The 27,896-nt window shown below is 39.9% G+C and overlaps 1 protein-coding gene across 2 annotated transcripts in view; it reads left to right on the top strand.

Moving 5' to 3' along the window:
* LOC127625117 (nuclear pore complex protein Nup98-Nup96-like) overlaps nt 1–27,896 on the top strand; it is a 35,105-nt gene that overhangs the window by 272 nt on the left and 6,937 nt on the right. The window contains exons 2-27 of one of the 2 annotated variants that reach the window (XM_052100203.1): nt 2,807–2,913; nt 3,009–3,107; nt 4,589–4,771; nt 4,872–5,008; nt 5,131–5,238; nt 5,401–5,584; nt 5,735–5,913; nt 6,056–6,181; nt 6,306–6,438; nt 6,584–6,676; nt 6,765–6,908; nt 12,017–12,150; nt 12,299–12,489; nt 12,592–12,711; nt 13,043–13,326; nt 13,482–13,595; nt 13,712–13,850; nt 13,954–14,131; nt 14,336–14,485; nt 15,536–15,748; nt 15,840–15,939; nt 25,501–25,918; nt 26,143–26,384; nt 26,785–27,054; nt 27,248–27,405; nt 27,501–27,641. In XM_052100203.1, coding sequence (XP_051956163.1) covers nt 2,835–2,913; nt 3,009–3,107; nt 4,589–4,771; nt 4,872–5,008; nt 5,131–5,238; nt 5,401–5,584; nt 5,735–5,913; nt 6,056–6,181; nt 6,306–6,438; nt 6,584–6,676; nt 6,765–6,908; nt 12,017–12,150; nt 12,299–12,489; nt 12,592–12,711; nt 13,043–13,326; nt 13,482–13,595; nt 13,712–13,850; nt 13,954–14,131; nt 14,336–14,485; nt 15,536–15,748; nt 15,840–15,939; nt 25,501–25,918; nt 26,143–26,384; nt 26,785–27,054; nt 27,248–27,405; nt 27,501–27,641 — 4,317 coding nt within the window. In that variant the 5' untranslated portion in view covers nt 2,807–2,834. Of the gene's footprint in view, nt 1–2,806; nt 2,914–3,008; nt 3,108–4,588; nt 4,772–4,871; nt 5,009–5,130; nt 5,239–5,400; nt 5,585–5,734; nt 5,914–6,055; nt 6,194–6,305; nt 6,439–6,583; nt 6,677–6,764; nt 6,909–12,016; nt 12,151–12,298; nt 12,490–12,591; nt 12,712–13,042; nt 13,327–13,481; nt 13,596–13,711; nt 13,851–13,953; nt 14,132–14,335; nt 14,486–15,535; nt 15,749–15,839; nt 15,940–25,500; nt 25,919–26,142; nt 26,385–26,784; nt 27,055–27,247; nt 27,406–27,500; nt 27,642–27,896 lie in introns of both variants that reach the window. The other variant, XM_052100202.1, reaches the window with a different exon arrangement.

Genomic DNA, 27,896 nt, shown 5'->3' with positions numbered 1-27,896 from the left:
TGCCATTTATATTTATTTAAATGTCATTTCAAAATTAAACGTGTTTTAAATGTTAAATATTTGTTTATGAAATAGTAACTTTGATTTTAGCACATGACGGTTACGTTTGTTATTTTGTGGCCCTTCATGTGTTGCTTCCCAGTTGCTTGTTCAGGCTGGTTCTCTCAAGTTTAATCCGGAACAAACCAAAATATTTGTTTACGTAATGACTCATCTCGGAAAGCGGCAACCAGTTAATAATATTAAAAACTTGCCAAACCCAACAGCACCTTCACACATGCCTTAAATCCATGAATTCGTGGTACTGCACAGCTCTGGCGCCCAGCATTGTTTTCAAACGTTATGTCAAACCTGTTATTATCTACACCTCCAGAACAACAGTATGCAAGTTATTCGACAGTATCTGCAACTTGAGAATATAACTGTCATGCAACATGTTCAAGTTTGTGCTCTCTTTTTTCCTTTCGTTTTGGAACACGTTTAGAGTTGCGGTTAGATTTTTATGTAAATTAAATTGTTTCTGTTTAGTTGGATATAGTGTCCAGATAGGTATTACAACCCGATACATTTTTCTTGAGGAATATAATTACTTGTATAAAGACAATAGTTACAAATAACAAGACAAATTTCAGTAGCTTTTAGAAAATGTATGAAAATAAACTTTCTATTTCAGGTTTAAAAAAAAGTAATGAGAACATTAAATGGGTTTACTCTTCAAATATTTTTGAATGTACAATGGCAGCCAAAAGTTTGGAATAATGTAGAGATTTTGCAATTATGGAAAGCAATTGGTACTTTATTTCACCAAAGTGACACAACTGATTACAATGTATAGTCAAGACATTAATAACATGAAAAATGACTCTTCTTCAAAGAGTTCTCATCAAAATATCCTCCACGTGCAGCAATGACAGCTTTGCAGATCCTTGACACTCTAGCTATCAGTTTGTCCAGACTCGGGTGACGTTTCACCCAACTCTTCCTGTAGCACTTGCCATAGATGTGACGGTCTTGTCAGGCACTTCTCACGCACCATACAGTCTAGATGATCCCACAAAAGCTCAATGGGGTTAAGATCCATAACACTTGTTTCCAATTATCTGTTTTCCAATGTCTGTTTCTTTGCCCACTCCAACCTTTTCTTTTTGTTTTTCTGTTTCAAAAGTCACTTTTTTCTGTGCAATTCTTCCCATTTGTCCTGCACCTTTGAGTCTTCTCTTTACTGTTGTATATGAAACTGGTGTCGAGTGGGTAGAATTCAGTGAAGCTGAGGACATGTTAGGAGTCTATTTCTTAAACTAGAGACTCTGATGTACTTATCCTCTTGTTTAGTTGTACATCTGGCCTTCCACATCTCTTTCTGTCCTTGTTAGAGCCAGTTTTCTTTTGTCTTTGAAGACTGTAGCATACACCAGTGTTTCCCAACCACACTAGTGTGCTGTTAAAGGTTGTCAGGTGTGCTGTGGAAAATTATCAAATTCCACAAAATAAATAAATGCATGAAAAAAACAAATTATTTCAGGGATCCAATCTCCTCACCTTTCTGAGAAATTTGCCATTTTGAATGTGCAAAAGTGAGTGATATTTATACGCGTAACATGACTTGCGTCAGCGCTGCAGAATACATTTAAGTCTATGAAGTGATGTCACTTTACACCAAAGTGTTTTTCACACACACGTTTTTGCTTCACCAACAATATCTTTGAGAGTACTAGGCAATAGAAAAGATATATTTAAAAACTTTGAAAAATGTGAATCTTTTAATTAAATATTACCTTATCGTTTATGAATATCAGAGACTCCAGTTATTGAACTAATTTAATTTCACCAAGACAACGCTTAGGCTTAAACATAAACGAGTCATTTTATTACTTTCTGCTATCAAAGCAACTGCAAGCCTTTTTTCTCTCTTCCAAATACATGTTTTCAATGTTTATTGTGCACACGTCCCCTTTTTTTATGTGTTAAACTCCTCTGTGCCCCTCTGTGATGCTTTCTGCAACTTTTGTCATGTGGAGGGCAATGCGGTGCTTGACGCTGGGGTCAGCCTCCAGAACCAAATTAAAACTGCCATGATGAGTCATCTGTCCGAGGCAAAGATGCAAAATCTAATGACAATTGCCTCAGCATCAGTCTCCCTTGATGGGTTTTATTACGCACAGGCGAGCACCCAGTTTAAGTGCACCTGGAGGAAGGTTTAAATTGCCGATCGAGTTCTGTTCAGTTAATTTTGTGCTTGTTTTGTTCATATTTTAAACGTATTTGTTTTTTGTAATATTGTGTTGTTCATATGTCGTGTTTTAGTTGCCTCCGCTGTCACTGCTAGAATGCATAATCTGCTATATGTCCATCCTGTAAGTTCATGATTAAAGATGAAAATGTGAATGAAAATAAAACCTATAAAATGTGTTTTTTTTTTCTTTCATTAAAGTATGAAAATTAAAATGACGTGAAAATGTCATAGATAGATTGTGACGGAAATTTTACAACCCTGTCCGTCTATATGACGGACAGAGTCGTAAATACATCTAAATGATGGACAATAAGAAAGTCAAACGCAAGCACTGTATGTGACTTTTAAAAAAAAAAAAATAATAATTTTTTTTTATCATATCGTTTTTTTTACATCAGTAATGTCCTGACTATACTTCTCGATCAGTTGAAAGTCACTTGGTGAACTAAAGTACCAATTTCCTTCTGAAACAGCTAAATCTGTACATTATTCCAAACTTTTGGCCACCAGTGTATCAATAAATGGATTGATGCACAGTGTTAACTGAAGTGTATTTTGCTCTCTCATGTGTAGACCTATGCAGGCTCTTTAGCAGTGCAAGATGTTCAACAAATCTTTTGGAGCACCCTTTGGGGCAGGGACTGGAGGATTTGGGGCTTCATCGACATTTGGGCAGCAAAGTAAGTTAAATATGCTTTGTGTGTACATGAATGAGATTACCAAGAATGAATAGTGTGCAGTGGAGTGAAAACTTTGAGCAACCTTTAATCCTCAGATGCTGGGTTTGGAGCAGCAGGTGGCTTTGGTTCTTCAGCATTTGGGACAACAAACAACACAGCTGGAGGACTATTTGGAACCACTCAGAATAAGCCTGGTATGTTGACGTTTTCTGCAAATACTTTCCCTCTGAGTGCTGGATTTGTGAAGAATATCAAAGAATTTCTAATATCTAATATCATTTATCTCCTTAAGATTTTCTTTTTTTAAGATACTGGTCTTAATTTATTATGCTTTGTATAGAATATAATTTTAACATCAGACAAATTGTTTACTGACAGTATCTTATGCAGTAAACCTTGTTCTATATTTTTGGTTCAAAATGGCTAATTTACTTACCCTTAGAGGTGCAATATGTAATACATTTACTGTATTCAATTATAAAATTATCATAATATTTAATCAGAGATTTAGGAAACATGCTAAGTTGAAATACTGGCTTCTCCGAAAACAATGCTACAGCCAGTATATTCTACTTTGAAATGTCTGTTCCTGGCCCACTGGCCATTTCCCAATAATATGTTACTATTAAATATTTAGTTTATACATAGGTTTACGTCCTAACTAAGTTTAATGGTGCAACGCACATATTTAGTAGTGCGTAAATTGTGACTTGGTACCCTTTTACACCACAACTAGGCTAAGTTGTAACGTCCTTCAGATTGAGTTATAAAATGCATTTATCTCCTGACCTCCCCGTGCACGTTAACTGTTGTTGTTTCCACCTTCATCTGTTTAGTGGTCGATTACTACTAGCACTTCATGACCGCAAAGCCACCTTGTGGACCCACAAATTAGTGCAAATAATTTCAAGCACATGCACATTCTGCATGTTCAGAGTACGCATGGTTGGAAAAAGTAGGCTGCATGTGTTCAGTGCTTGAGCACTCTGCTGATGACAACATTTGTGTCACGTGTCCTGTACACAGTCACCTAGCCTTTGCGTCTGACCAAATTATACTTCAGCTTTATGCCGTCTCAAACTCGTATGACTTTCTTCAGCTGCTGAACAAAAAGGAAGCTATTTTGATAGAGATTTGGTGTAAAGTTAACACTTACAATAAGGTTCCATTTGTTAACATTAATTAAAGGGATAGTTCACCCAAAAATGAAAATTCTCTCAGTAGTTGTGTTAATCTTATTCAGTTTTGGAAGCGAAATATATACGCATGATCACATTGACGTTGTTACAACACCGAATTGATCTGTGCAAATCTACAGCACTGCAGGTTTATTAGCGAAGAATAGTTTGTTCCTTGCATGTATACCAAGCTTGATTTGTATAGGTTGTGACTCAAGTTGTGAACTCATGTTTGCTGCTGTGCTGAGTGAGTCATCTCAGTAGGTATTTGATCTTGAGATTCATTGAGCTGGTGACAAACGAATCACATTCGCTCAAAGGATTAGATCAACGTTGATTGAATCATGTAGTGACTTGCTGGGGAGACTTTATATCTGAGAATCATTGATTTGAAAGTGTTGTTTCATGATAAACACTGATTCTACACAATTACAGAAATGATTGTTCCCTTCAATGTTGTAAGTTGTCTTTTGAATTTGTTTCTGTCTGTTCTCTAGGTGGCCTTTTTGGCGCAAACACTTTTAGTCAGCCTGTCACATCTTCCACCAGTAGTGGTTTTGGGTTTGGTGCCACCAGTGGTACATCAAATAGCCTCTTTGGAAGCACCAACCCGGGCGGTGGCGGACTGTTTTCCCAGCAGAACAATGCATTTGGCACCAACAAACCTGCCACATTTGGCAGTAAGTGTAGTTATAAATTTGTTGTAAAAAAACCCATCATGAATTAAAACAATATACTTGGACTAAACTGACCTAAGTTACTGTATGATTTTCTTTACAGCGTTTGGTACCAGTACCAGTACTGGTGGATTATTTGGGACAACCAACACAGCATCCAACCCTTTTGGAGGAGCATCAGGCTCTTTGTTTGGGTCAAGTTTCACTGCTGCACCACCTGGCACAACAATCAAATTCAATGTTGGTTTAGACATGTTTATACTTAAAGTTTTCAGCATGAATGGCATCCATTATTCTGAGGTACCTGTCTTTCTTAGAAGTTCTGTTAGATTTTTTACAAAATCTTTTGTGTTGTGTAACAGCCACCAACTGGGAGTGACACAATGGTGAAGTCTGGTGTGACAGCCAACATCAACACAAAACACCAGTGCATCACTGCCATGAAGGAATATGAGAACAAATCCTTGGAGGTAGGAAGGACTCTTACATTGTTTACTTAAGCTGGCAAACACAAACCAAACGGGTTATGTTCACAACAAAGACAAAAATGTGCAACAAATAAATAAGGCTAGTGTATGAGTTTTATTGTAAAGATTTTCAAAGCTCAATAACAACTCTTTCCTTGCACTAAGGAATTGAGGTTTGAGGATTACCAGGCAGGGAGGAAGGGGCCTTCCAACCCCATGGCAGCTGGAACAGGTGGTCTCTTTGGAGCGGCAGCCACAGCCACTCCCAGCACTGGTACCGGACTCTTTGGTGCTTCCGCTCCGAACACTGGCTTCAGCTTCGGCCAGAACAAGACCGCCTTTGGCACCAGTAAATTGTTGCATCTTTTGAAATATAAAAGTCTTAAAACTCACCCAGTTTAGATTTACAGCAGCTGTTTGGGTAATCTTTTTCCAGAAAATATATGAAACTTAAGTATACTGTTTTTCCTATGTTTTGTTTTAACTGTTTGCGCTACAGGCACAGGAGCCTTTAGCACAACCACAGGAGGGTTGTTTGGCCAGCCACAGCAGCAGCAGCAACAACAGCAGCAAGGTTCCAGTCTCTTCAAACCGTTTGGCTCTGCCACCACCACCCAGAACACTGGTTTCTCCTTTGGCAACCCCAATACCATGGGCCAGCCCAATACCAGCAGCATGGTGAGTACCAGCAGGTGTTCTGCATGTCTACATCAGATCCTGTACACTATATACTTGAAATGTTCCACTTAACTGCTCTTGTCTAGCTAGGTTAAATTAACTTATCGATTCTGTGTTTAATCTAACATCTCATACAATTCAGGGTCTCTTTGGCAACACGGCTCCCTCACAGGCTGGAGGACTCTTTGGAAACACTAATACAAGTACCGCCACCGGCTTTGGCACAGGCACAGGACTTTTTGGTCAACCTAATGCCGGCTTTGGGAATGTGGGTACACAGGTGATTTCTGGAGAAGCTAAATTTTTCTTTTGAAGTCCATTGCGAGACTATTTCACCGTATTCAAATATAAGGAACCATTTTTTTCCTACTTTGGTGTCCTTTATTTTGCAGAACCTTTTTGGTAATAAGCCTGCTGGCTTTGGCACCACCACCACTAGTGCACCACCCTTTGGCACAGGCACTGGTCTCTTTGGAAATAAGCCTACACTCACTCTAGGAACTAACACAAACACATCTACCATTGGTGAGTCTTTCTTTTAATAAGTGTAGCTTATCTCCCTTTATTTGCTTCTGCCTGTATTATGTCAAAGCTTGCCAGTATATTATTATTATTCCATTCTAAGCATCAAAAAATATACTGTTATATGTACATGTTCCTGTATTTTAAGGCTTTGGTGCAACTGGTACTGGTGGGAGTCTTTTTGGGAACAAAACTGCTGCAACAGGCCTGGGAACAGGATTGGGAACATTCTTTGGAGGAGGTACAAGTTTTAGAATGTGGAATTTCTTTGTAATTTGTTTTTGTCATAATTAAAATGATAACTTACAAGTATGTTTCCATGTATGTAGCTGTAGGAACTGGGCAGACATCATTGTTTGGAAACAATCAGAACAAGCTAGGCTCCACCCTGGGGTCAGTGGGTATGTTTGGGTCTGGATGTTTCAACACTGGAGCCAGCACTCTGAATTTTGGTGCTCCTCAACAGCCTGTGGGTCAGTGCAAATAAAGAATTTCATTCCTAGAATTTGTTTGATCCATGCTACTAAGTGACTACTTTGTTAGGTACAGACAGTGGGTTGTAGAAAATTGTGCTGCTCTTTTGAACTAAAATAATTTAATACTAAATGTATATGGGGGGCCTGGGTAGCTCAGCGAGTAAACATGCTGACCACCACCCCTTGAGTTGCAATTTCGAATCTAGGGTGTGCTGAGTGACTCCTGTTTGGTCTCCTAAGCATCCAAATTGGCCCGGTTGCTAGGGAGGGTAGAGTCACATGGGGTAACCTCCTTGTGGTCACTATAATGTGTTTCTCGCTCTTGGGTGCGTGGTGAGTTGTGCTTGGATGCAGCGGAAAATAGCGTGAAGCATCCACATGCGCTATGTCTCCTTGGTAACATGCTCAACAAGCCACGTGATAATATTGGGTTGAGGGTCTCGGATGCGGAGACTACTGATATTCGTCCACCGCCACCCGGATTGAGGTGAGTCACTACGCCACCACAAGGACTTAAAAGAGCGCATTGGGGATAGGGCATTCCAAATTGGGGAGAAAAATAAAACCATTTGTGGGAGAAAATAAAAACTATATATATATATATATATTATTAGTTGAAGTCAGAAGTTTGCATACACCTTATACATTTAAACACAATTCCTGACATTTAATCATATAACAAATTCCCTGTCTTAGGTCAGTTAGGTATTTATTGTCAGAATAATAGTAATGAGTGATTTATATCAGGTTTTATTTATTTCATCACATTCCCAGTGGGTCAGAAGTTTACATTGCCTTAAAAATGTTTAACTTGGGTGAAATGTTTTGGGTAGCCTTCCACAAGCTTCTCACAATAATGCTTTTTAAGTTCTGCCCTCAAATGTTCTATTGGATTGAGGTCAGGGCTTTGTGATTGCCACTCCAACCTTGACTTTGGTATGATTTGGATCATTGTCCATTTGGAAGACCCATTTGCAACCAAGCTTTAACTTCCTGGCTGATGTCTTGAGATGTTGCTTCAATATATCCACATCTTTTTCCTTCCTCATGATGCCATTTATTTTGTGAAGTGCACCTGTCCCTCCTGCAGCAAAGCACCCCACAACATGATGCCGCCCCCCCATGCTTCACGTTTGGGATGGTGTTCTTCGGCTTCACCCTTTTTCCTCCAAGCATAAAGATGGTCATTATCGCCAAACAGTTCAAACATTTCACCAAAAATTAAGATCTTTGTTCCACTGTGCACTTGCAAACTGCAGTCTGGCTTTTTTATGGCTGTTTTGAAGCAATGGCTTCTTCCTTGGTAAGCAGCCTTTCAGGTTTTGTTGATATAGGGCTCGTTTTACTGTGGATATAGATGCTTGTCTACCTGTTTCCCCCATCTTCACATGGTCCTTCGCTGTTGATCTGGGATTGATGTTCATCTCTAAGAGACAGAATAAGTCTCCTTCCTGAGCGGTATGGTGGCTGTGTGGTCCAATGGTGTTTATACTTACATACTATTGTTTAAGATGAAAGTGGTACCTTCAGGCATTTGGAAATTGTTCCTAAGGGTGAACCAGACTTGCGGAGGTCCACAATGGTTTTTCTGAGATCTTGGCTGATTTCTTTTTCCCATGATGTTAAGCAAAGAGGCACTGATTTTCAAGATAAGCCTTAATACATCCACAAGTACACCTCCAATTAGACTATCAGAAGCTAATTGCCTAAAGGCTTGACATAATTTTCTGGAATTTTCCAAGCTGCTTCTAGATACATTTAACTTAGTGTGTTTTAACTTCTGACCAACTGAAATTGTGATTTATAGTTGGTTAAAAGTTAAACATTCTGTCTGTAAACAATTGTTGGAAAAATTACTTATGTCATGCACAAAGCAGATGTCCTAAACGTCTTGTCATAAATCTAGTTTGCTAATATGAAATCTGTGCAGTGGTTAAGTTAGTTTTATTGACTTCAACCTAAGTGTATGTAAACTTCTGACTCCAACTGTATACAGCTCTAGAAAAAATTAAGAGACCACTGCAAAATGATCAGTTTATCAGGAGTTAATATTTATAGGTATGTGTTGGAGTAAAATAAATAATTTTGTTTTATTCTATAAAGTAGACAAAATTTCTCCTAAATTCCATATAAAAATATTGTCACAAAAGATGCAGTGTTTTCAGACCTTGAGTAATGCAAAGAAAACAAGTTCATATTCATTTATAAACAACACAATACTAATGTTTTAACTTGGGAAGTGTTCAGAGATCAATATTTGGTGGAATAACCCTGATTTTCAATCACAGCTTTAATGCGTCTTGGCATGCTATCTACCGGTGTTTCACATTGCTGACTTTAAGCCACTCCTGGTGCAAAAAAATCAAGCAGCTTGGATTTGTTTGATGGCTGGTGGCCATCCATCTTCCTCTTGTTTTCAATGGGGTTCAGGTCTGGAGATTTAGCTGGGCATAACAGGTTCTTGATCTGGTGGTCCTCCATCCACACCTTGATTGACCTGGCTGTGTGTCATGGAGCATTGTCCTGCTGGAAAAAACAATCCTCAAAATTGGAAACCTTGTCAAAGCAGAAGGGAGCAAGTTTCTTCCAGGATAACCTTGTACGTCACTGTAACTGTTAAGGAATGGGCAAGGAGGAGGTGGGAACCAGCAGAACGGTCATCAACTGAAGCATAACATAAAAAATACAGACACACACACAGCGGCGCTGTGTGTCTCTGTCAAACTGTTGTCTCCTGCTGATTAGTTGACTCAGCACCTGCTGTGCACCCTCACGGCCTGACCACACCCTCCTCCTCGTCACACTCCCCGGTCCGATTCAGCCCGGGTGCCATCCGGACTGGCCAACGCCGAGAGGAGAGAGAGAGAAACTTGCTCGCCGATCTCTGGACATGCCATCGCCTGGTCCTCAGCCACTCCTCCGCCCTCTGGTTAAATCTAATTCACCATTGATAACATGTATTTAGAAGTGGCTTCCCAGCAGGACAACACCAAACCAAATACTGCCCAAATTAACCCTTAGCTAAACCCAGCCAAAAATTGTTCTTGACCAATCCTATTTTAGCAACCGTTGCCATCCACCATTTTTTTTTGTCAAGCATTTACTTTTTTCCAATGAGAGTCTATGGGAGTGATTGTTTTAAAATACATTTTTATATAAATTATCCAAAAAAAAAAGGCACCTAGATAGAACGCAGTGTTTTCTCTTTCTTAAAAAAAAAAAAAAGAATAATTTAAATCTCAAGAAGAGTATGCTATGGATTAAACTGTAAATTAACAAGCAAGGACACCTCCATTTGCTCCAAGGTAAATTTGTACTAGTAACGTCAATTACTTATGTATTTATTCAGATCTTGGTAAAGTTGATTTTATAAAATAAGATTTCACAGCATCATTGTGAGTGTGATATATGTATGACATTATGAGCAGCTCTGTTCACTTACACTAATGTAATGAGTTGTATAATCCCCCAGCAAATTATGCTTTTTTTTTTTCTTTACCAAGTAACAGTGATAATCGTCTACCTCAATTCTAATTCACAGTCTCCACAGTTTAATGAAATTACGGTGTAATTTATCATTTTCTTTCACAAAAAACATCAGATAAATATGCTATAAAATATCACTTTAGTCCAGCTCACGTAAAAATATGATTAATTCTGTTTAAAAACTGTAAAACGGTAGCCAGAGGGAGTGGAGCTTAGTGAAGTTGTGCTGTCAAATTAAAATTTGAATATTCGTTGAATTTGAGTGTGCAGGTGCAAAAACTACGCATTCGAATTTTGGATGTGTGCCATGCACTGACAAGACTTCAGACTGATTGCATTCTTGTTCTAGAAAATTAGCACAACAAATACAGCTTAATAGAAAGCATGTGTCTCTGTGTTTTTAAGGTCAAAGAAGTTCAGGAAAGGAGTTAAATTTGTCTCAAGATCCTTGTTCTATTCTGTTGTGCTTATAGTGTGAGCCGTTTCATTATCCAGTTCAGCCGAATAGCAGTACTATCTTGGAATATTAATACTATACATACAACTGTAATGAACGAAAAACACTGCTGTATCAAAATTATTAAGCCTGATTCTGGAGTAGTACCACTAAACAACTGAAAAATTATGCCTTCAGAGGCTGTATACGGAGGTAGGATAAAAAAAAAAAACTGATGGTTAAGCCATTAACTGATTAGGCAGCAAGGCATAGAACCATCTATTGAACCCCCCTCATTTGACTTTTTACTTAACGTTTGAGAATATGGACTAAAACTTTTATGTATGTGTTTTTTATTTTGTGCACTTTAGTTTAAAATGGAAAAAACTTTTCTTCTTACAGCCAGGAATGTTCTTTGCAATAATTTAATGTGGTGCAGTATGGTTCATATGTATTTATTGCACCCTCTTGTTTACTAAGGAAACAACATCTATTTAAATGTCATTCAAATCATCTGTTTAGAATTTTTGTTATTTCAGGTAAAATTTCAAAGTTAGTTTCTCAGTCCAGTTGACAGCGAAGGGTCATTTGTAAGTGCATGGCTGCATAAACAGACAGTGAGTGTGCTAGATTGGCCTGCCAGCAGTACTGACCTGTATCCAGTTGAGAATGTGTGGTGGATTATGAAGTGCACAATACTGCAACTAAGGCCCCTTACAATTGTGCAGCTAAAAACCTGCATAATGGATGAATAGGGGGAAATTCTGCTCGCTAAACTTAATCTTATTTCTTCAGTGCCCAAATGCTTTTATAAGTAGTATTTGAAGAAATTATTACACCGTAGTCAACAATTGCCTCTCCCGACTTTTTTTTGGAGTGTCTTGCAACCATCTGATTTTAAATGTGAAGTGTGTAAAATTTACACCGTAAAACATCAAATAGTGTGTTGTTATGGTGCTTTCAATATAGCACAAGGTGAATAGAATTTTCAAATCACTCCTTTTTGTTTTTACTAGCATTTTCCAAACTATCCTAACTTTTTGGAATTGGGTTTCTATCGATATTCAGAAAATATTATTTCTAATGAAAATATTATAAAATGGTGGTAAATGGAAGCATTTTTGCACCCCACTGTAGTCAGTTTTGTTAAATAAATAATTGGTGAACTATGTTTTGTTCTCAGCTCTAACTGACCAGAGTGCAGCAGCTGCTCAACAGGCTGTCCTTCAACAGCAGATCAGTGCATTGGCCTACTCACCTTTTGGGGACTCGCCTCTATTCAGAAATCCACTGTCTGACCCCAAGAAGAAAGAAGAGGTTTGAATAAAACTTATGTGGTCCATATTTGTCTAATGTTGTTTGATTTAGATCAGTGAGTGGTCTGATAAGAGATTGCTTGTTAATTGAAATATTGATTTGATATGGTGCAGTACATGCCTTGCTGACACATCATCTCCCTCATTAGCGTCTGAAGCCCACAAATCCAGCTGCTCAGAAAGCCCTGACGACCCCGACCCAATACAAACTGACCCCTCGTCCTGCCACACGTGTGCGTCCCAAAGCTCTCTCCTCCTCAGGCTCCTCCAAATCTCAGCTTTTTGATGGACTTGATGATGATGATGAACCATCTCTCAACAATGGGGCCTTCATGCCTAGGTAAGAACAGCATGTCACATACATCCATTTTTGTAATAAATGATCCAAAATGAGTGACCCTACTATACTGCACTCACTGTCGTTTGCAATATTTTGTTTTAGGAAGAGCATAAAGAAGCTTGTGTTGAAGAATCTAAACAACAGCAGTCTGTATAACAATTCTGTTAACAGAGAGACTTATGACCTGGCTTCCCCTTCAGAGTACCCACAGAACGGACTCTGGTTTGTTCACTCTAGTTCTCAGCCTTAGGTGTCAAGTAATTATTTATTTTTTAAAGTCAACATGAAATCAATATTTACTTAACATCAATTTGATTGTTTATCAATGGACAAAGGCATCTTTTTTTAGCAAAGTTGCATACAGGTCTGGCTCCATTCTTTTGTAAAAAATGTGTTCCGTTTCCTTCTGAAATGTGTCATGGAAGTAAAATAGTTTGCAAATGCAGGTTTATGTTGACTTTAAAGGTGCAATCAGTTATGCTTTTAATTATTTGGATCAATACATTGAACGATTGTGTAGCATATTAATGAAGTTGCCATTGTCACGCTTCAGTTTGAGTGTGGATGAAGGAGAGACCAGAGAAGTGACAGTGGATAGAAGTGGGGAGGATGATCTGGAGGTCTCAAAGTTTTATACCAACCCAATCACCAAACCTGTTCCACATTCCCAGCCAAGCCCCTTACTACAGGACACCATCACTGAGTTTAAAATGCGGGGAGCTTCCAGCTATCACAATGGCCTGGAAGCCAGCAGTGAGGAAATCTCTCTGGTAGAGGATTCCTTTCAAGAAGAGAGAGATGAGGAACTGGAGGCTCAAAGACTTCCTCACCCTGCTGGTACGTTTGCCTGGGTTGATATAATCAACAGGCTAGTTCCTCCAAATGTAGGCTTTGAATCTTACAAACACTGGTTAGGACTGAAGTTTCTTGCCTTTCTATCAAAGAATTGCCAGTTTGATGTGGTGTTTCTATGGTTTACTGTCCTCTCTCAGGTATAGTTCTTGACCGTGTGGGCTACTATACCATCCCAACCATGGAAGAATTGGGAAAGATGTTGAATGAGAATGGAGAATGTATTGTGGAGAACTTCACTGTTGGCAGGAAAGGTAAAAACATTTGCATGTAGCTTAACACTGGTGATTTTACAAAAAAACATCTGGTATTTCAAATATCAGTCTAATACTGTAAATCATGACTTGTTTGGTATTTATTTGTTTTGCAGGCTATGGGTCGGTTTTCTTCCCAGGTGAGGTGAACCTTACCAACATGAACCTGGATGACATTGTGTACTTCAGACGTAAGGAGATAATTGTGTACCCTGATGACAAAGACAAGCCTCTTGCGGGAGAGGGCCTCAACAGGTAATGGAGCAATTTTGTGTCCTATTCGACCACTCAAGTCGATCTCTTTCAAATCACATTTTTCCTTGTTGATTTAACTTGTGTTGTTGCTTGTAACATGCAGACGAGCAGAGGTCACTTTAGACGGTGTGTGGCCTAATGACAAGACAACATGCTCTCAGATCAAGATTCCTGAGAGATTGATTGAGATGAATTATGAGGGCCGACTGGAGGCTGCCTCACGTAAACAGGGTGCTCGCTTCCTGGAGTACCGGCCTGAAACTGGCTCTTGGGTGTTTGAGGTATACGTGCCTTTCCCCTAGCTGTCTTATAAGTATTTTTTTGTTTAATTTAGTTTTTAATGGTCAACCTTGTATCTTCTCTCACGTTATAACCACATTTTATCTGATTGCTGCTACCAAAATCTGTTTTTCATGGATGAATAAAAATCTTTTTATTAAACTAAAATCATCTTCATTTGGACCTGATGTCTCTCTCTGCTACAGGTGGCCCATTTTTCAAAATATGGCCTACAGGAATCCGATGAAGAAGAAGTTCCCCCGTCTAAGGTCGACCTGAAGAAGCTGAAGACAGGCATTCCCTCTGGGATTCAGCAGCTTCCACTGACCCAGCAGCAGATGCCACCACAGGCTCAGGTAGACTGAGGAACACACCGAGTCTGACACACATTGGTCTCTGAAGGCTACTCGAGTTCACTCATACCTACTGTGCCCCCTACAATCCAGATCAACACTGACAGTGGGGAGAGAGCAATGAGAGTTTTAGTGGTTCAAATGCTAATCTACTGTGACTCCTAGAGCTCGGAAGTTATTGCTATGCTGTGCACACATTTTAAATGCTAGGAGTTGTTTAAAAAGAGAATTATGGTGTTTATTAGGAAACTTTTATCTATGATAATATTTATTCAATAATATTTATACTCTGAAAGGTCACCTTTCTCTTGTTCTCTAGTAAAAATGTGCAGGTGCTTAGCTGGTATAAAAGCTTGAGTGTAAAATCTTGCCATAATTTCAGGAAAGTATTTGTTAAAACAAGTTTCTATAATTATTATTTTATTATTAAACACTGATAATACAAGATTAATTCTCAATACATTTTGAGTGGAGTAAACCAGCCAAGCATAAGTTTTTATTTTTTAATGATGCTTGGATTATTTTATCTTTGCCAAAAATATTAAGAATATTACTACGTAATGAGCTTTGTGCAACACATGCAAAATATTTTAGATCTTTATACTTGGTGATTTTTCAAGAGTAACTTTACATACAGAAAGTGAGAAAGGAATGGTTGATAAGTTATGATCCACAAATATGAACTTGTGGGTTTTTAGAATGTCTTAATTTTATGTCTGGTGGTGATTACAAAAGTTTTTTTTGTGTGTGTGTGTATTTCATTGATAAATAAAAGTACAATAAAGCTAAAATGTGTCCGTCAGATTCATGAGTACACAATGCTTTCAAAGCAATGTTATGAATATGCCACAGCTGGAACTTCAAAGCCTGACAAATTCTTTTCGTCAAATTTGTCAAAGTGAAATTTGATTTGTGTATTTTTTAGCTGTAATTTAACCAGAAATGTAGAAAAACATTTAGGTCTATTAAGGATTATACATGAACAATTAAAACATCATGGAACTCTGCGCACACAGATCAAGATGGAAAACCTGACTTGATATTTTTGTGTAGAGTACTGCAGTTCTTGACCTTCTCAGCCATGTGTCAGAGTTGGACAGCGACATGGCTGACATTACTCAAGAACCCCCAGTGGACAGTGTTTTGGGTGAGGAGGATGGAGAGAGCTGTAACAAACAGAGAGCTGAGGAGACTCCTGAACACGAGCCAGTTTCTGCCTCCAGTCAAATCGCTTCTTCAATGGGCATCAACCCTCATACCCTACAGGTAGAGCACACATCAACTCAATCAAATCAGTTGTCCGTAATCAGTTGTGAAAACTTCACATCCTATGATCTGTGGTTTTTATTCCACACAGATCATGAAGGCATCTCTGTTTACAGAGGATGATGAGTGTGAACCGTTTCAAGAAAATGGCTCCTCAAAAGTCCTGCTTTCTGGAATTGGCCGCACATCAAGTACGCCAGTATAATTGATGCAATTAATTTTGTCTGAGACCTGCACTTTTGGCATACTTGTGGGAAGAATACTTGAACTGTGCATGAGATATTCAAGGAATGTTCTGGGCTCAATAGAAATTAAGCTGAATTGACAGAATTTGTGGCATAATGTTGATTTTTACCATTTTTAGATTTCTCTCGTTTATTAAAAAAAAAAAAAAATTGTTCCAGCAGTCGCTTACAAAGGAAGTTAATGGGGTAAGACAATAAATGTTAAAATGGACATTGTTTCAAAAGTGCAGCCACAAGATGCAAACACTGTGTAGCATGAATTTAGGGAGATAAAATCGCTTGCTAGCCTTATCTTAGTAAAGTTACAGTATATCCAATATTACAACTTGACTCAAATCATGATGAACAGATGGTATCACACTAAAACCATGTTAACACTTATGTTTAGGTCATCTGGCTTTACTTTTAAAACCGTGTGTATTTTTTTGTAATTACGATTTATTTTATTTTTTTTCATTGATTCCTACATTAAATAAAAAACAGCAAAACATATATACATGGAATCAACATTTAAACACCACAATCCCCAACCCCTCCCTGACCCCCAACAAACATCTCTGTGGTCACATGAGTATATACACATGATTAGAGGCACACACACAAAAGTAATAATAAATATAGCTGCGAGCAGCGATGGCGGGCCCAAGCCGGTGGCACCGCCACCCCCGTGCCTTTAGGGTCGCTGTGCACGATGGGCAATAACGTAACCTCGCTTTGACCGTCGAGAAGACGTGTGCTGTAGAGCTCGCATCAGCGTGGGCTCTGCAAAAGTTCGCATGGAGGGCACATATCAACCACAAAGTATGCGTGAGCACCCTTCCGATACCTAAAATGAAAAATGAGACACCCTACGGTCTCATGGAGTTAATGGACACACGAAATAAGTACACAAGACTGAAAATTCATATGAAGTGTGCCATTTGAGACAGGGACAGTGCCTAGGACCGTGAACCACAATAGTCACATCTATGAGGTAATTCAAATGTAGATTAATTTTTGATGTCATAGGTCAATATCTTTTGCAGCACTTAAACGTGTTAATCCAGAAGGCCAGTATTTATCCGGAGGTCTCTGTTCAGGTTTATTAATGTAATTATAATTTACGCACTGCTGAAGTTTCATCGAGATCAGTTAATGTATGCAGAAGTTATAACACACTTCCTTGCTTTTAAGCTGCCTTTATGTGCTTTTTGGAGCTTCAAAGTTCATTTGCAATGTGTTCCACATTCAAACCAAAATATCTGACTTTCTGTTGGTCTGTTTGTTCACTTGAGACATAAGAGGGTGATTTAAAAGCATTTTGAAAGTGACACACTCCCTTCTGCCAGTTGGTGGCGCTATAAGTTTGTCTCACAATAGTCACATCCATGTGACACACTGCTGAAGTTTCATCGAGATCAGTTAATGTATGCAGAAGTTATAACACACTTCCTTGCTTTTATGCTGCCTTTATGTGCTTTTTGGAGCTTCAAAGTTCATTTGCAATGTGTTCCACATTCAAACCAAAATATCTGATTTTCTGTTGGTCTGTTTGTTCACTTGAGACATAAGAGGGTGATTTCAAAGCATTTTGAAAGTGACACACTTCCTTCTGCCAGTTGGTGGCGCTATAACTTTGACTCACAGTAGTCACATCCATGCGACCGGCCTCTTCCCGCAAACACACTGCTGAAGTTTCATCGAGATCAGTTAATGTATGCAGAAGTTATAACACACTCCCTTCTTTTATGTTACTTTTGATGTGCTTTTTGAGCTTCAAAGTTAATTTGAAATGTGTTCCACATTCAAACCAAAATATCTGATTTTCTGTTGGTCTGTTTGTTCACTTGAGACATAAGAGGGTGATTTCAAAGCATTTTGAAAGTGACACACTTCCTTCTGCCAGTTGGTGGCGCTATAACTTTGACTCACAGTAGTCACATCCATGCGACCGGCCTCTTCCCGCAAACACACTGCTGAAGTTTCATCGAGATCAGTTAATGTATGCAGAAGTTATAACACACTCCCTTCTTTTATGTTACTTTTGATGTGCTTTTGGAGCTTCAAAGTTAATTTGAAATGTGTTCCACATTCAAACCAAAATATCTGACTTTCTGTTGGTCTGAGCTAATGACTGTAAATTAGAAAGTTGTTCGGCCCGACGAGATCTAGAAGTGTTCCGAAGTTTCATATTATTACATGCAAGCATGTTTGATATATGGACAAGTGTTTGAATCCCATTCCAGGTGTCGCTGTCGAGCCCCCTGCCACGCCCGGGTACCAGATTCAGCCCGGCCCTGATGGCCGCGGGTTCTGACCTGTGTGCAAAGTTTCAAGAGTTTTCGAGCATGTTAAGGGCCCCAAAAGTCCCAGAAACCTTGAAAAACAATCAAAAAGCAAATGTAAACCCAACAGAGAACCCCCCCTCCCCACACACACACACACACACACACAAAAAAATTTGGCAGGCCCATTCTGTCTGTCAGACAGAGAGACACTGAGAGAAAAAACACAGAAAGGGAGGAGGAGGGGTCACTCAGAAAGAGAAAAATTAAGAAATCCACATTCAAACCACAATATCTGACTTTCTGTTGGTCGGAGCTAATGACTGTAAATTAGAAAGTTGTTCGGCTCGACGAGAACAATATACACGCCGAGTTTTGTAACTGTAGATAGAACTAACTAAGTTATAACACACTTCATGTGTCCATTTTTAGTCATAAATCAATTTCCTCGCCACGGCCAAACCGTTCGAGATATCAAAAATCCGTCCGAATGTAGCATCCTCAATGTCTTGACTTCATGCCGACCGAGTTTGGTGGCGATTGGATTCATTCTCTAGGAGGAATATATATAATTCCAGAGCACGTGTTTCCAAACAACCCATAATAGCCGACTTCCTGTTGGGCTGGCGTAAAACTTAGAGCACGAAAGTTGTTCGGCCCGACGAGACCTACAAGTGTACCGAGTTTCATATCATTACATGCAAGCATGTTTGATATATGGACAAGTGTTCGAATCCCATTCCAGGGGCGCTGTCGAGCCCCCTGCCACGCTCGGTACCTTCTTCGGTCCGACCCTGATGGCCGCGGGTTCCGACCCGTGTGCAAAGTTTCAAGAGTTTTCGAGCACGTTAAGGGCCCCAAAACCTTGAAAAACAAAAATAAAAGCATTTTCACTCCTCAGCAAAATCAGCACCCTCCCCCCAGACACAGAGAGACGTAGGGTCAGTGAGAGAGGGAGAGAAAATTCTCCAGAACATCCACATTCAAACCACGATATCTGACTTTCTGTTGGTCTGAGCTAATGACTGTAAATTAGAAAGTTGTCCGGCTCGATGAGAACAATATAATTCCTGAGTTTTGTGACTGTGGATCAAAGTGTAAAGCAACCCCCCCACTTTTGTCAAAAGGTGGCGCTACTGAGCCCCTGCACCACGCCCGTTTCTGAAACTTTGCACATGTGTACTGGCTAATAAATGTGATGTGTCTGTCGAGTTTCATGCAATTTCAAGTATGCTAAGAGTCTCAAAAGCATCAAAAAAGAATATTCGAGTTTGAAGCGTTGCCGCGTGACAGTATCGAAGATATCAATAATCCTTTCACATGTCTACATCTGCCGTGTGTTTACATTATACACCTAAAGTTTTAAGTAAATCGGGTAAAAATAAGTGGGTGATTTCAAAGCATTTTAAAAGTGACACACTTCCTTCTGCCAGTTGGTGGCGCTTATAACTTTGACTGACAATAGTCACATCCATGCGATCGGCTTCTTCCAGCGATCACGCTGCTGCGGTTTCATGGAGATCAATTAATGTATGCAGAAGTTATAACACACTTCCTGTTTCTCTTTTCGCGCCATCATTTTGTTTCCTCGCCACGGCCAAACCGTTAGAGATATCAAAAATCTGCCGGCAATTTTTCATGCTCAATGTCTTGACATCATGCTGACCGAGTTTGGTGGCGATTGGTGGAATTCTCTGGGAGGAGTATTCCAAATTTCATTGCGTACGTTTTCAAACAACCCTAAATAGACGGTTTCCTGTTGGTCTGGGGTAAAAAGTAAAAGTATGAAGGATATATGAAACGATGAGATCTATACGTGCATCGAAGTTTCATATCATTACATGCAAGCGTGTTTGAGTTATAGACCAAGTTTTCGGACCCTGTTCCAGGGGCGCTGTCGAGCCCCCTGCCACGCTCGGTACCAGCTTCAGCCCGGCCCTGACAGCCGCGGGTTCTGACCCGTGTGCAAAGTTTCAAGAGTTTTTGAGCACGCTAAGAGCCCCAAAAGTGCCCCAATAGTCGTAAAAAAAATAATAATAAATATAGCTGCAAGCAGCGATGGCGGGCCCAAGCCGGTGGCACCGCCACCCCCGTGCCTTTAGGGTTGCTGTGCACGATGGGCAATAACGTAACCTCGCTTTGACTGTCGAGAAGATGTGTGCTGTAGACCTTGCGTCAGTGTGGGCTCTGCAAAAGTGCGCATCGAGGGCACATATCAACCACAAAGTATGCGTGAGCACCCTTCTGATACCTAAAATGAAAAATGAGACACCCTACGGTCTCATGGAGTTAATGGACACATGAAATAAGTACACAAGACTGAAAATTCATATGAAGTGTGCCATTTGGGACAGGGCCTATGACCGTGAACCACAATAGTCACATCTATGAGGTAATTCAAATGTAGAATAATTTTTAATGTCATAGGATGTCATAGGCCAATATCTTTTGCAGCACTTAAATGTGTTAATCCAGAAGGCCAGTATTTATCTGGAGGTCTTTGTACAGGTTTATTAATGTAATTATAATTTACGCTTATGTGTTCCTATGATATGCAATGGAAGTACATTTTTATGTTTAATATGGGTGTATTCACAATACATAGCATACGATATCATATTTTACGATTATTTTTCATTATGTTAAGTAGATCATTAAAGTTAAGATAGTAAATGTATTTATATATTTTGTAGTAGCTAATATAACAAGCAAGTACACTGTGGGAATTATGAATTATACCAATGGAGTCGTATGGATTGCTTTTATGCTCCCATTATTATGCTGTCCTTTTTATTCATAAATTAATTTCTCGCCACGGCCAAAACGTTGGAGATATCAAAAATCCATCCGCAATGTAGCATCCTCAATGTCTTGACTTCATGCTGACCGAGTTTGGTGGCGTATTGGATTAATTCTCTAGGAGGAATATATATAATTCCAGAGCATGTGTTTCCAAACAACCTATAATAGCCGACTTCCTGTTGGGCTGGCGTAAAACTTAGAGCACGAAAGTTGTTCGGCCCGATGAGATCTAGAAGTGTTCCAAGTTTCATATTATTACATGCAAGCATGTTTGATATATGGACCAAGTTTTCAGACCCCGCTCAAGGGGCGCTGTCGAGCCCCCTGCCACGCTCGGGTACCAGCTTCAGCCCGCCCCGATGGCCGCGGGTTCTGACCCGTGTGCAAAGTTTCAAGAGTTTTTGAGCACGTTAAGGGCCCCAAAAGTCCCGGATACCTTGAAAAACAATATCTTAATGCAAATCTCACCCAACAGAAAACCCCTCTCCCTCCCCTCCCTCCCTCCCTCCCCACACACACACACACACACACACAGAATCGCAGGTCTGTCTGTCAGAGAGAGAAAAATTCAGAGAAATCCACATTCAAACCACAATATCTGACTTTCTGTTGGTCAGAGCTAATGACTGTAAATTAGAAAGTTGTTCAGCTCGACAAGAACAATATACACGCCGAGTTTTGTAACTGTAGATAGAACTAACTAAGTTATAACACACTTCATGTGTCCTTTTTTAGTCCTAAATCAATTTCCTCGCCACGGCCAAACCGTACGAGATGTCAAAAATCTGTCCGGAATGTAGCATCCTCAATGTCTTGACTTCATGCCGACCGAGTTTGGTGGCGATTGGATTCATTCTCTAGGAGAAATATATATAATTCCAGAGCATGTGTTTCCAAACAACCTATAATAGCCGACTTCCTGTTGGGCTGGCGTAAAACTTAGAGCACGAAAGTTGTTCGGCCCGATGTGATCTACAAGTGTACCGAGTTTCATATTATTACATGCAGGCATGTTTGATATACGGACAAGTGTTTGAATCCCATTCCAGGGGGCGCTGTCGAGCCCCCCTGCCACGCCCGGGTACCATCTTCGGCCCGGCCCTGATGGCCGCGGGTTCCGACCCGTGTGCAAAGTTTCAAGAGTTTTTGAGCACGTTAAGGGCCCCAAAACCTTGAAAAACAAAAATAAAAGCATTTCACTCATCAGCAAAATCAGCCCCCTCCCCCAGACACAGAGAGACGTAGGGTCAGTGGGAGAGGCAGAGAAAATTCTCCAAAAATCCACATTCAAACCAAAATATCTGACTTTCTGTTGGTCTGAGCTAATGACTGTAAATTAGAAAGTTGTCCGGCTCGATGAGAACAATATAATTACTGAGTTTTGTGACTGTGGGTTAAAGTATAAAACCAACCCCCTCACTTTTGTCAAAAGGTGGCGCTTACTGAGCCCCTGCACCACGCCCGTTTCTGAAACTTTGCACATGTCTACTGGCTAATAAATGTGATGTGTCTGTCGAGTTTCATGCAATTTCAAGTATGCTAAGAGTCTAAAAGCATCAAAAAAGAATATTCGAGTTTGAAGCATTGCCGCTGCAACAGTATCCAAGATATCAATAATCCTTTCACATGTCTACATCTGCCGTGTGTTTACATTACACACCAAAAGTTTTAAGTAAATCGGGTAAAAATAAGAGGGTGATTTCAAAGCATTTTGAAAGTGACACACTTCCTTCTGCCAGTTGGTGGCGCTATAACTTTGACTCACAATAGTCACATCCATGCGATCGGGCTCTTACAGCTGAACAAACTGCTGAAGTTTCATCGAGATCAATTAATGTATGCAGAAGTTATAACACACTTCCTGTTTCTCTTTTCACGCCATCATTTCGCTTCCTCGCCACGGCCAAACCGCTCGAGATATCAAAAATCCGCCGGCAATTTTTCATCCTCAATGTCTTGACTTCATGCTGACCGAAGTTTCGTGGCGATTGGTGGAATTCTCTAGGAGGAGTATTTCAAATTCCATTGCATGCCTTTTCCAAACAACCCTAAATAGACGATTTCCTGTTGGGCTGAGGTAAAAAGTAAAAGTATGAAGGATATATGAAACGATGAGATCTATATGTGTACCGAAGTTTCATATTATTACATGCAAGCGTGTTTGATTTATGGACCAAGTTTTCGGACCCCGTTCCAGGGGGCGCCGTCGAGCCCCCCTGCCACGCCCCGGTACCAGCTTCAGCCCGGCCCTAATGGCCGCGGGTTCTGACCCGTGTGCAAAGTTTCAAGAGTTTTCGAGCACGTTAAGAGCCCCAAAAGTGCCCCAATAGTCGTAAAAAAAATAATAATCATTGTCATCCTAACGAAAACAATAGGGCCTTGCCTTTTCAAGGCTTGGGCCCTAATAATAATAATAATCCTAACGAAAACAATAGGGTCCTACGCACTTTGTGCTTGGGCCCTAATTACATGTCCAGAAACGACAGAGATCTGCCCCCATTCCTCCATAAATTCAGTTTCCCTAGTCTTCTTAAAGACCCCTCTTCAAAGGCTTCCACATCTCCGAGCACCACTTCTGAAATGAAGGCGCTGACCTCCAACCCCTTAAAAGAATCTGTCTGGCAATCATGATGCTGGTTAGGACCCAACTCTAACTGTCTATTCTCAATATTGATGACCACCCCATTGCCCCAATTTTGAGTCTGGGGCAAAATTAAATCCAAGTGCCCAATACGTCACACACACAAGTCTCCGAACCAAAACTCCTGGATCTTAACATCTCCCCTCCTCCAATACCAAGTTTAAATCTTTCTCCCATAATCTCTTGAGAAATGTTGTAGCTCCATCCCCAAACTCAATACACTGATGCCTCATGACCTTTTCCAAAAGCAGTAATCACCACTCCCATAGTATCCACTTTAGGGGGTGTATGCTACTCCCAAAAATAGTACAGAGCAGGTGGAGCAGCAGTAAACATCTAAAGAACCGAGATCTTGGAATCCCAAAATGTTAAACCAGATTTTCAAAATATCTCAATACTTTGCTCTCATATAGGTCACCGAGTGTACTAACCTCCCTCACAATCCACTTTAACTAGCAGAATTGGGATTTATTAATACATGGTTTGGGGTTAAGCCGTAATCTCGAGGCAACATTTAAATAAATGTCCGAATTAAACACACTAGACTCTTTTGTCCATACTGTGTGTAAATGTGAAATAAAGGGTTGTAATTTAAATTCTCCGGTTAGATTGATAGAAAGGCTTTGCACTGGTGAAATAGGGGCAATAACTTCCTGTTCAGTTCAAAACCAGGAAGGGGCTCTCTCAGGTGGAAGTGACCAATGATCCAAATGTCTGAGACCGAACGCATAATAATAAAACAAAATCCTAGGTAGGCCTAGCCCACCTTTATCAGTCGGCCTATGCAGCTTACTGAAATGTAATCTGGGACGTTTCACATATTCAAATGATGGACTTTTAAATAAATTGCTTGAAATAAGAGAGGGGTGACATCTATAGGGAGTGACTGTAGCGGGTAGTTGAATTTTGAAATACAATTAATTTTAATAACATTAACCTTACCAATCATCGATAAATGTAATGAAGCCTACCTGCCCATATCACTCAACTTTTTATTAAGGGGTCAAAATTAACTCGCTAAATCACATAAATTTGCTGAGAATAAAATACCCAAATACTTAATGCCCTGTGTGGATCACTGAAAGGCACCCGGATGAAAAGCCATTATCGGGCAGTATGCTGTCAGAGCTAAAGCTTTGTATTTAGACCAATTAACTCTGTATCTCGAGAACTTAGAAAATGAATGAATAATTCTGTGGAGGCAATATTATTATTATTATTATTATTTTAATAATAAAATAATTTGTGTAAAGCAGAAGCGTATGTGCCGCACCTACCGCCATCATGCCATGAAAATCATCATCCTTTATCGCAAAACCGTGTGTATTTTAATGTTTATGGACTGGCCTCATTCACTATTATTGTAAGTGACTTACTCTAACAGCAAGTCTTATTTGCATGTGGTAATATGCTACAAAAACATATTTGACCACACAATTCTGTCAATTAAATTAATGTGAAATCTGCTTTGCTGCTTGTTTCAAATTGAAGAGGCATCACTCTGTTCATTCATGCTCCTATGCACATGTGGCACTCATGATACAGTGCTTTCAGCTGTTCACAGTACTGTATGTGTGCACTCCACACTAACTCGTGAGTTGGTCTGAGCTTGATTTGCTTTATATCTGTGGTGAAGATTGTTTATAATATGTACTCAGCACTTCAGGTTAATTTTTTTTATGTTTTATGTAATCTTATGTATCTAGCAATCGCAAAATTTGTTAATAACATTATTTTAACCAAGTCATGTAGCCATAGCTTCATGTCTGATAAACAACTTCAATGACTTTGCCCTCACAGTTGGAGGCTTGCTACAGGCCAAGTTCACCTTGGGAGGAGGGCTCTTTTCTCAGTTGACAGAGGCTCCTTTTGGGGGAATCCCTCAGAAGCTTGGTAAAACAGTTGCGTCTGAAGCTCCATGGCCGTCATTTGGCCCCTCCTTCCTGTTGCTCCCCCCTCCCCCAGAACCTATTCTACGGACTGTGGGGGCCCGCAGGCTAGGGGGGCCTGTCCCTCTGGAGAGCTCTATAACTGTGGGCAAAGGTCGTCTGCTGATGGATGCTGCTCTCTTTAAAGGCCGGTCTTTTAGAGTGGGCTGGGGGCCCAATTGGACATTGGTGCACTGTGGAGATCAAATTAGCATCACCGAAGCCATGAAGGAGCAGGCAGCGGAGATCATGGGATTTGGCTTCTTACCCAAACCAACTAAGAGCAAACAGTACGTTTTACATTTCCCGGTTCTGTGAATTATATAAACTTGCAGTTTGTCTGGTTGTCCTTAACATCCAGAAGATTTACCCTTTATAATAGGGTTAGCTTACCTATTGTAGGAAACCATAGTTCTCAAGTTAACCAGTTGTCTTCATGAGGGTTACACGATTGGCCTGCAAGTACCCAAAGTGCAGTAGAATCTTTTCTCAAAATATTTTTCCCATCTTTCAGTGATCCTGGTATGATACAAAGTCTATTTAAAGTGCTTGTGGAGCAGGTTGTGGGCCTAGAACACAAGGAATCAGCAGAGAGCCTGGCTCTATACCACAAACCACTGGAGATCGGGCTGAAGCATAGCACAATCAACACTGAGGAACCTTGTCCCTATATTCAGCCAGCAAGAGGAGTGGATGCTTTGCATGAGTATGCCGAGTGGATTGTGGAGGTCAACAAAGATACAGGAGCAGAAGATGGTATGCATTATTTTTTGTTTTACTTCATACCTCCCAGTTTCTTCTTTTAGTTTGTGTTAGCTTAGAATAAGTTTTATGAGGAAAATAGATGTTTGAATAGTTTAAGCTTAAAAAAAAAAAAACTCTTATATGCTCATTTTAATGTATTTGTTTGAAATAAACAATTCCCAGAACAGGAAAATGTATTGAAAAATCAAAGCCTTGTACTCAAAACTGTTGTATTTTTTTGAATTAGGGTGATGTTTGTGCACATAACCACAGAGATTTGAATAGAATGTGGTTCCCTATAGAGCTAAATGTTTGAGAATTCAAGAATCCCTGCAAATGGCTGTCATCTAAAAGTATTGGTAGTGATTTCAAGCGTATTTATTTAAAAAAAACTTTTGATCACTCTTTTTAGCTGGCTTAGCTCACTGGCGGCAGGTTTGGACTCTGTGTGCTGCTTTGTGGGGTCGTTTGAATGACCAGGAGGTGGAGTCTGAGCAAAATTCAGACTACCAGCAGCAGCTTGAGCGGCGTAGGAGCTTCTCACACTGGCTGTCTGAGAGCGCAGCCAGGTGCATTGAGGAGGAGGTGGGCTTGGCACTGCAGCGCAACCATGTTGAGGCCGTATTCAGTTACCTAACTGGCCACTGCATTAGTAAGGCTTGTGAACTGGCCCAGAAGAGTGGTGAGTGTACAGTTTTTCCTGTTGAGCAATGAGGAGTCCTTTTTGTGCCTTGGTTACATTTGATCATGCTAATTTAAACCTTTGATGTTGCTGCATATTTTTAATGTTTACTTTTTAGTATGTACACATTCTTTATGTTAATTTGCATTATGTACAGCAGTGTGAGTTGTTCTGATATAAAATGTCTCTGTAGGGGACCATCGGCTTTCTCTAATGCTGTCTCAGGCTGTGGGCTCTCAGTATTGTAGAGATCTTTTGGCTCTACAGCTCAGTGATTGGAACAGAATGCAGACAGACTCCTTCATAGAAGAAGAGAGATTACGAATTTTCACTCTGCTTGCAGGCAAGCCAGTAAGTAACTAAAATGCCATAAACCTGGACATCATTGCACTGAGGCTTTGGTTGTTCTTCCCACCTTAACCCTCAAGGTTTTTTTTTTTTTTAAGGTGTGGCAATCAACAGATTCCTGTATAAATGTTTGCTCTGAACTCGATTGGAAGCGGTGTGTTGCTGTTCATCTTTGGTACATGCTGCCTTCCACTGCTTCTGTATCTGATGCTCTCGCCAAATATGAAGCTGCCTTTCAGGTACCTCGCAACACACAATAGTTTTTTTTGGAAGCTATTTGTTTTATTTAGATGTGTTTTCTTCATAAGAAGTAACAATTTTATACTTAGGTTTTTTTTTTTTTTTTTTTTTATCTTTGTAGCCTATGTACAGTATATTTCTATAATACATTACATGTATTCCAATAAATGTAGTAATTAAATGACTTGCCTTGGCTACCTTTATCACTGCAAACAGTACATAGGATACTTTTAGTGATGAAATTATTAATTGGC

Source organism: Xyrauchen texanus, chromosome 31, assembly GCF_025860055.1.
Source record: "Xyrauchen texanus isolate HMW12.3.18 chromosome 31, RBS_HiC_50CHRs, whole genome shotgun sequence".
Taxonomy (NCBI): domain Eukaryota; kingdom Metazoa; phylum Chordata; class Actinopteri; order Cypriniformes; family Catostomidae; genus Xyrauchen; species Xyrauchen texanus.
Note: the sequence above shows the minus strand (reverse complement) of the source record. Positions and strands in the feature narration are given on the sequence as shown.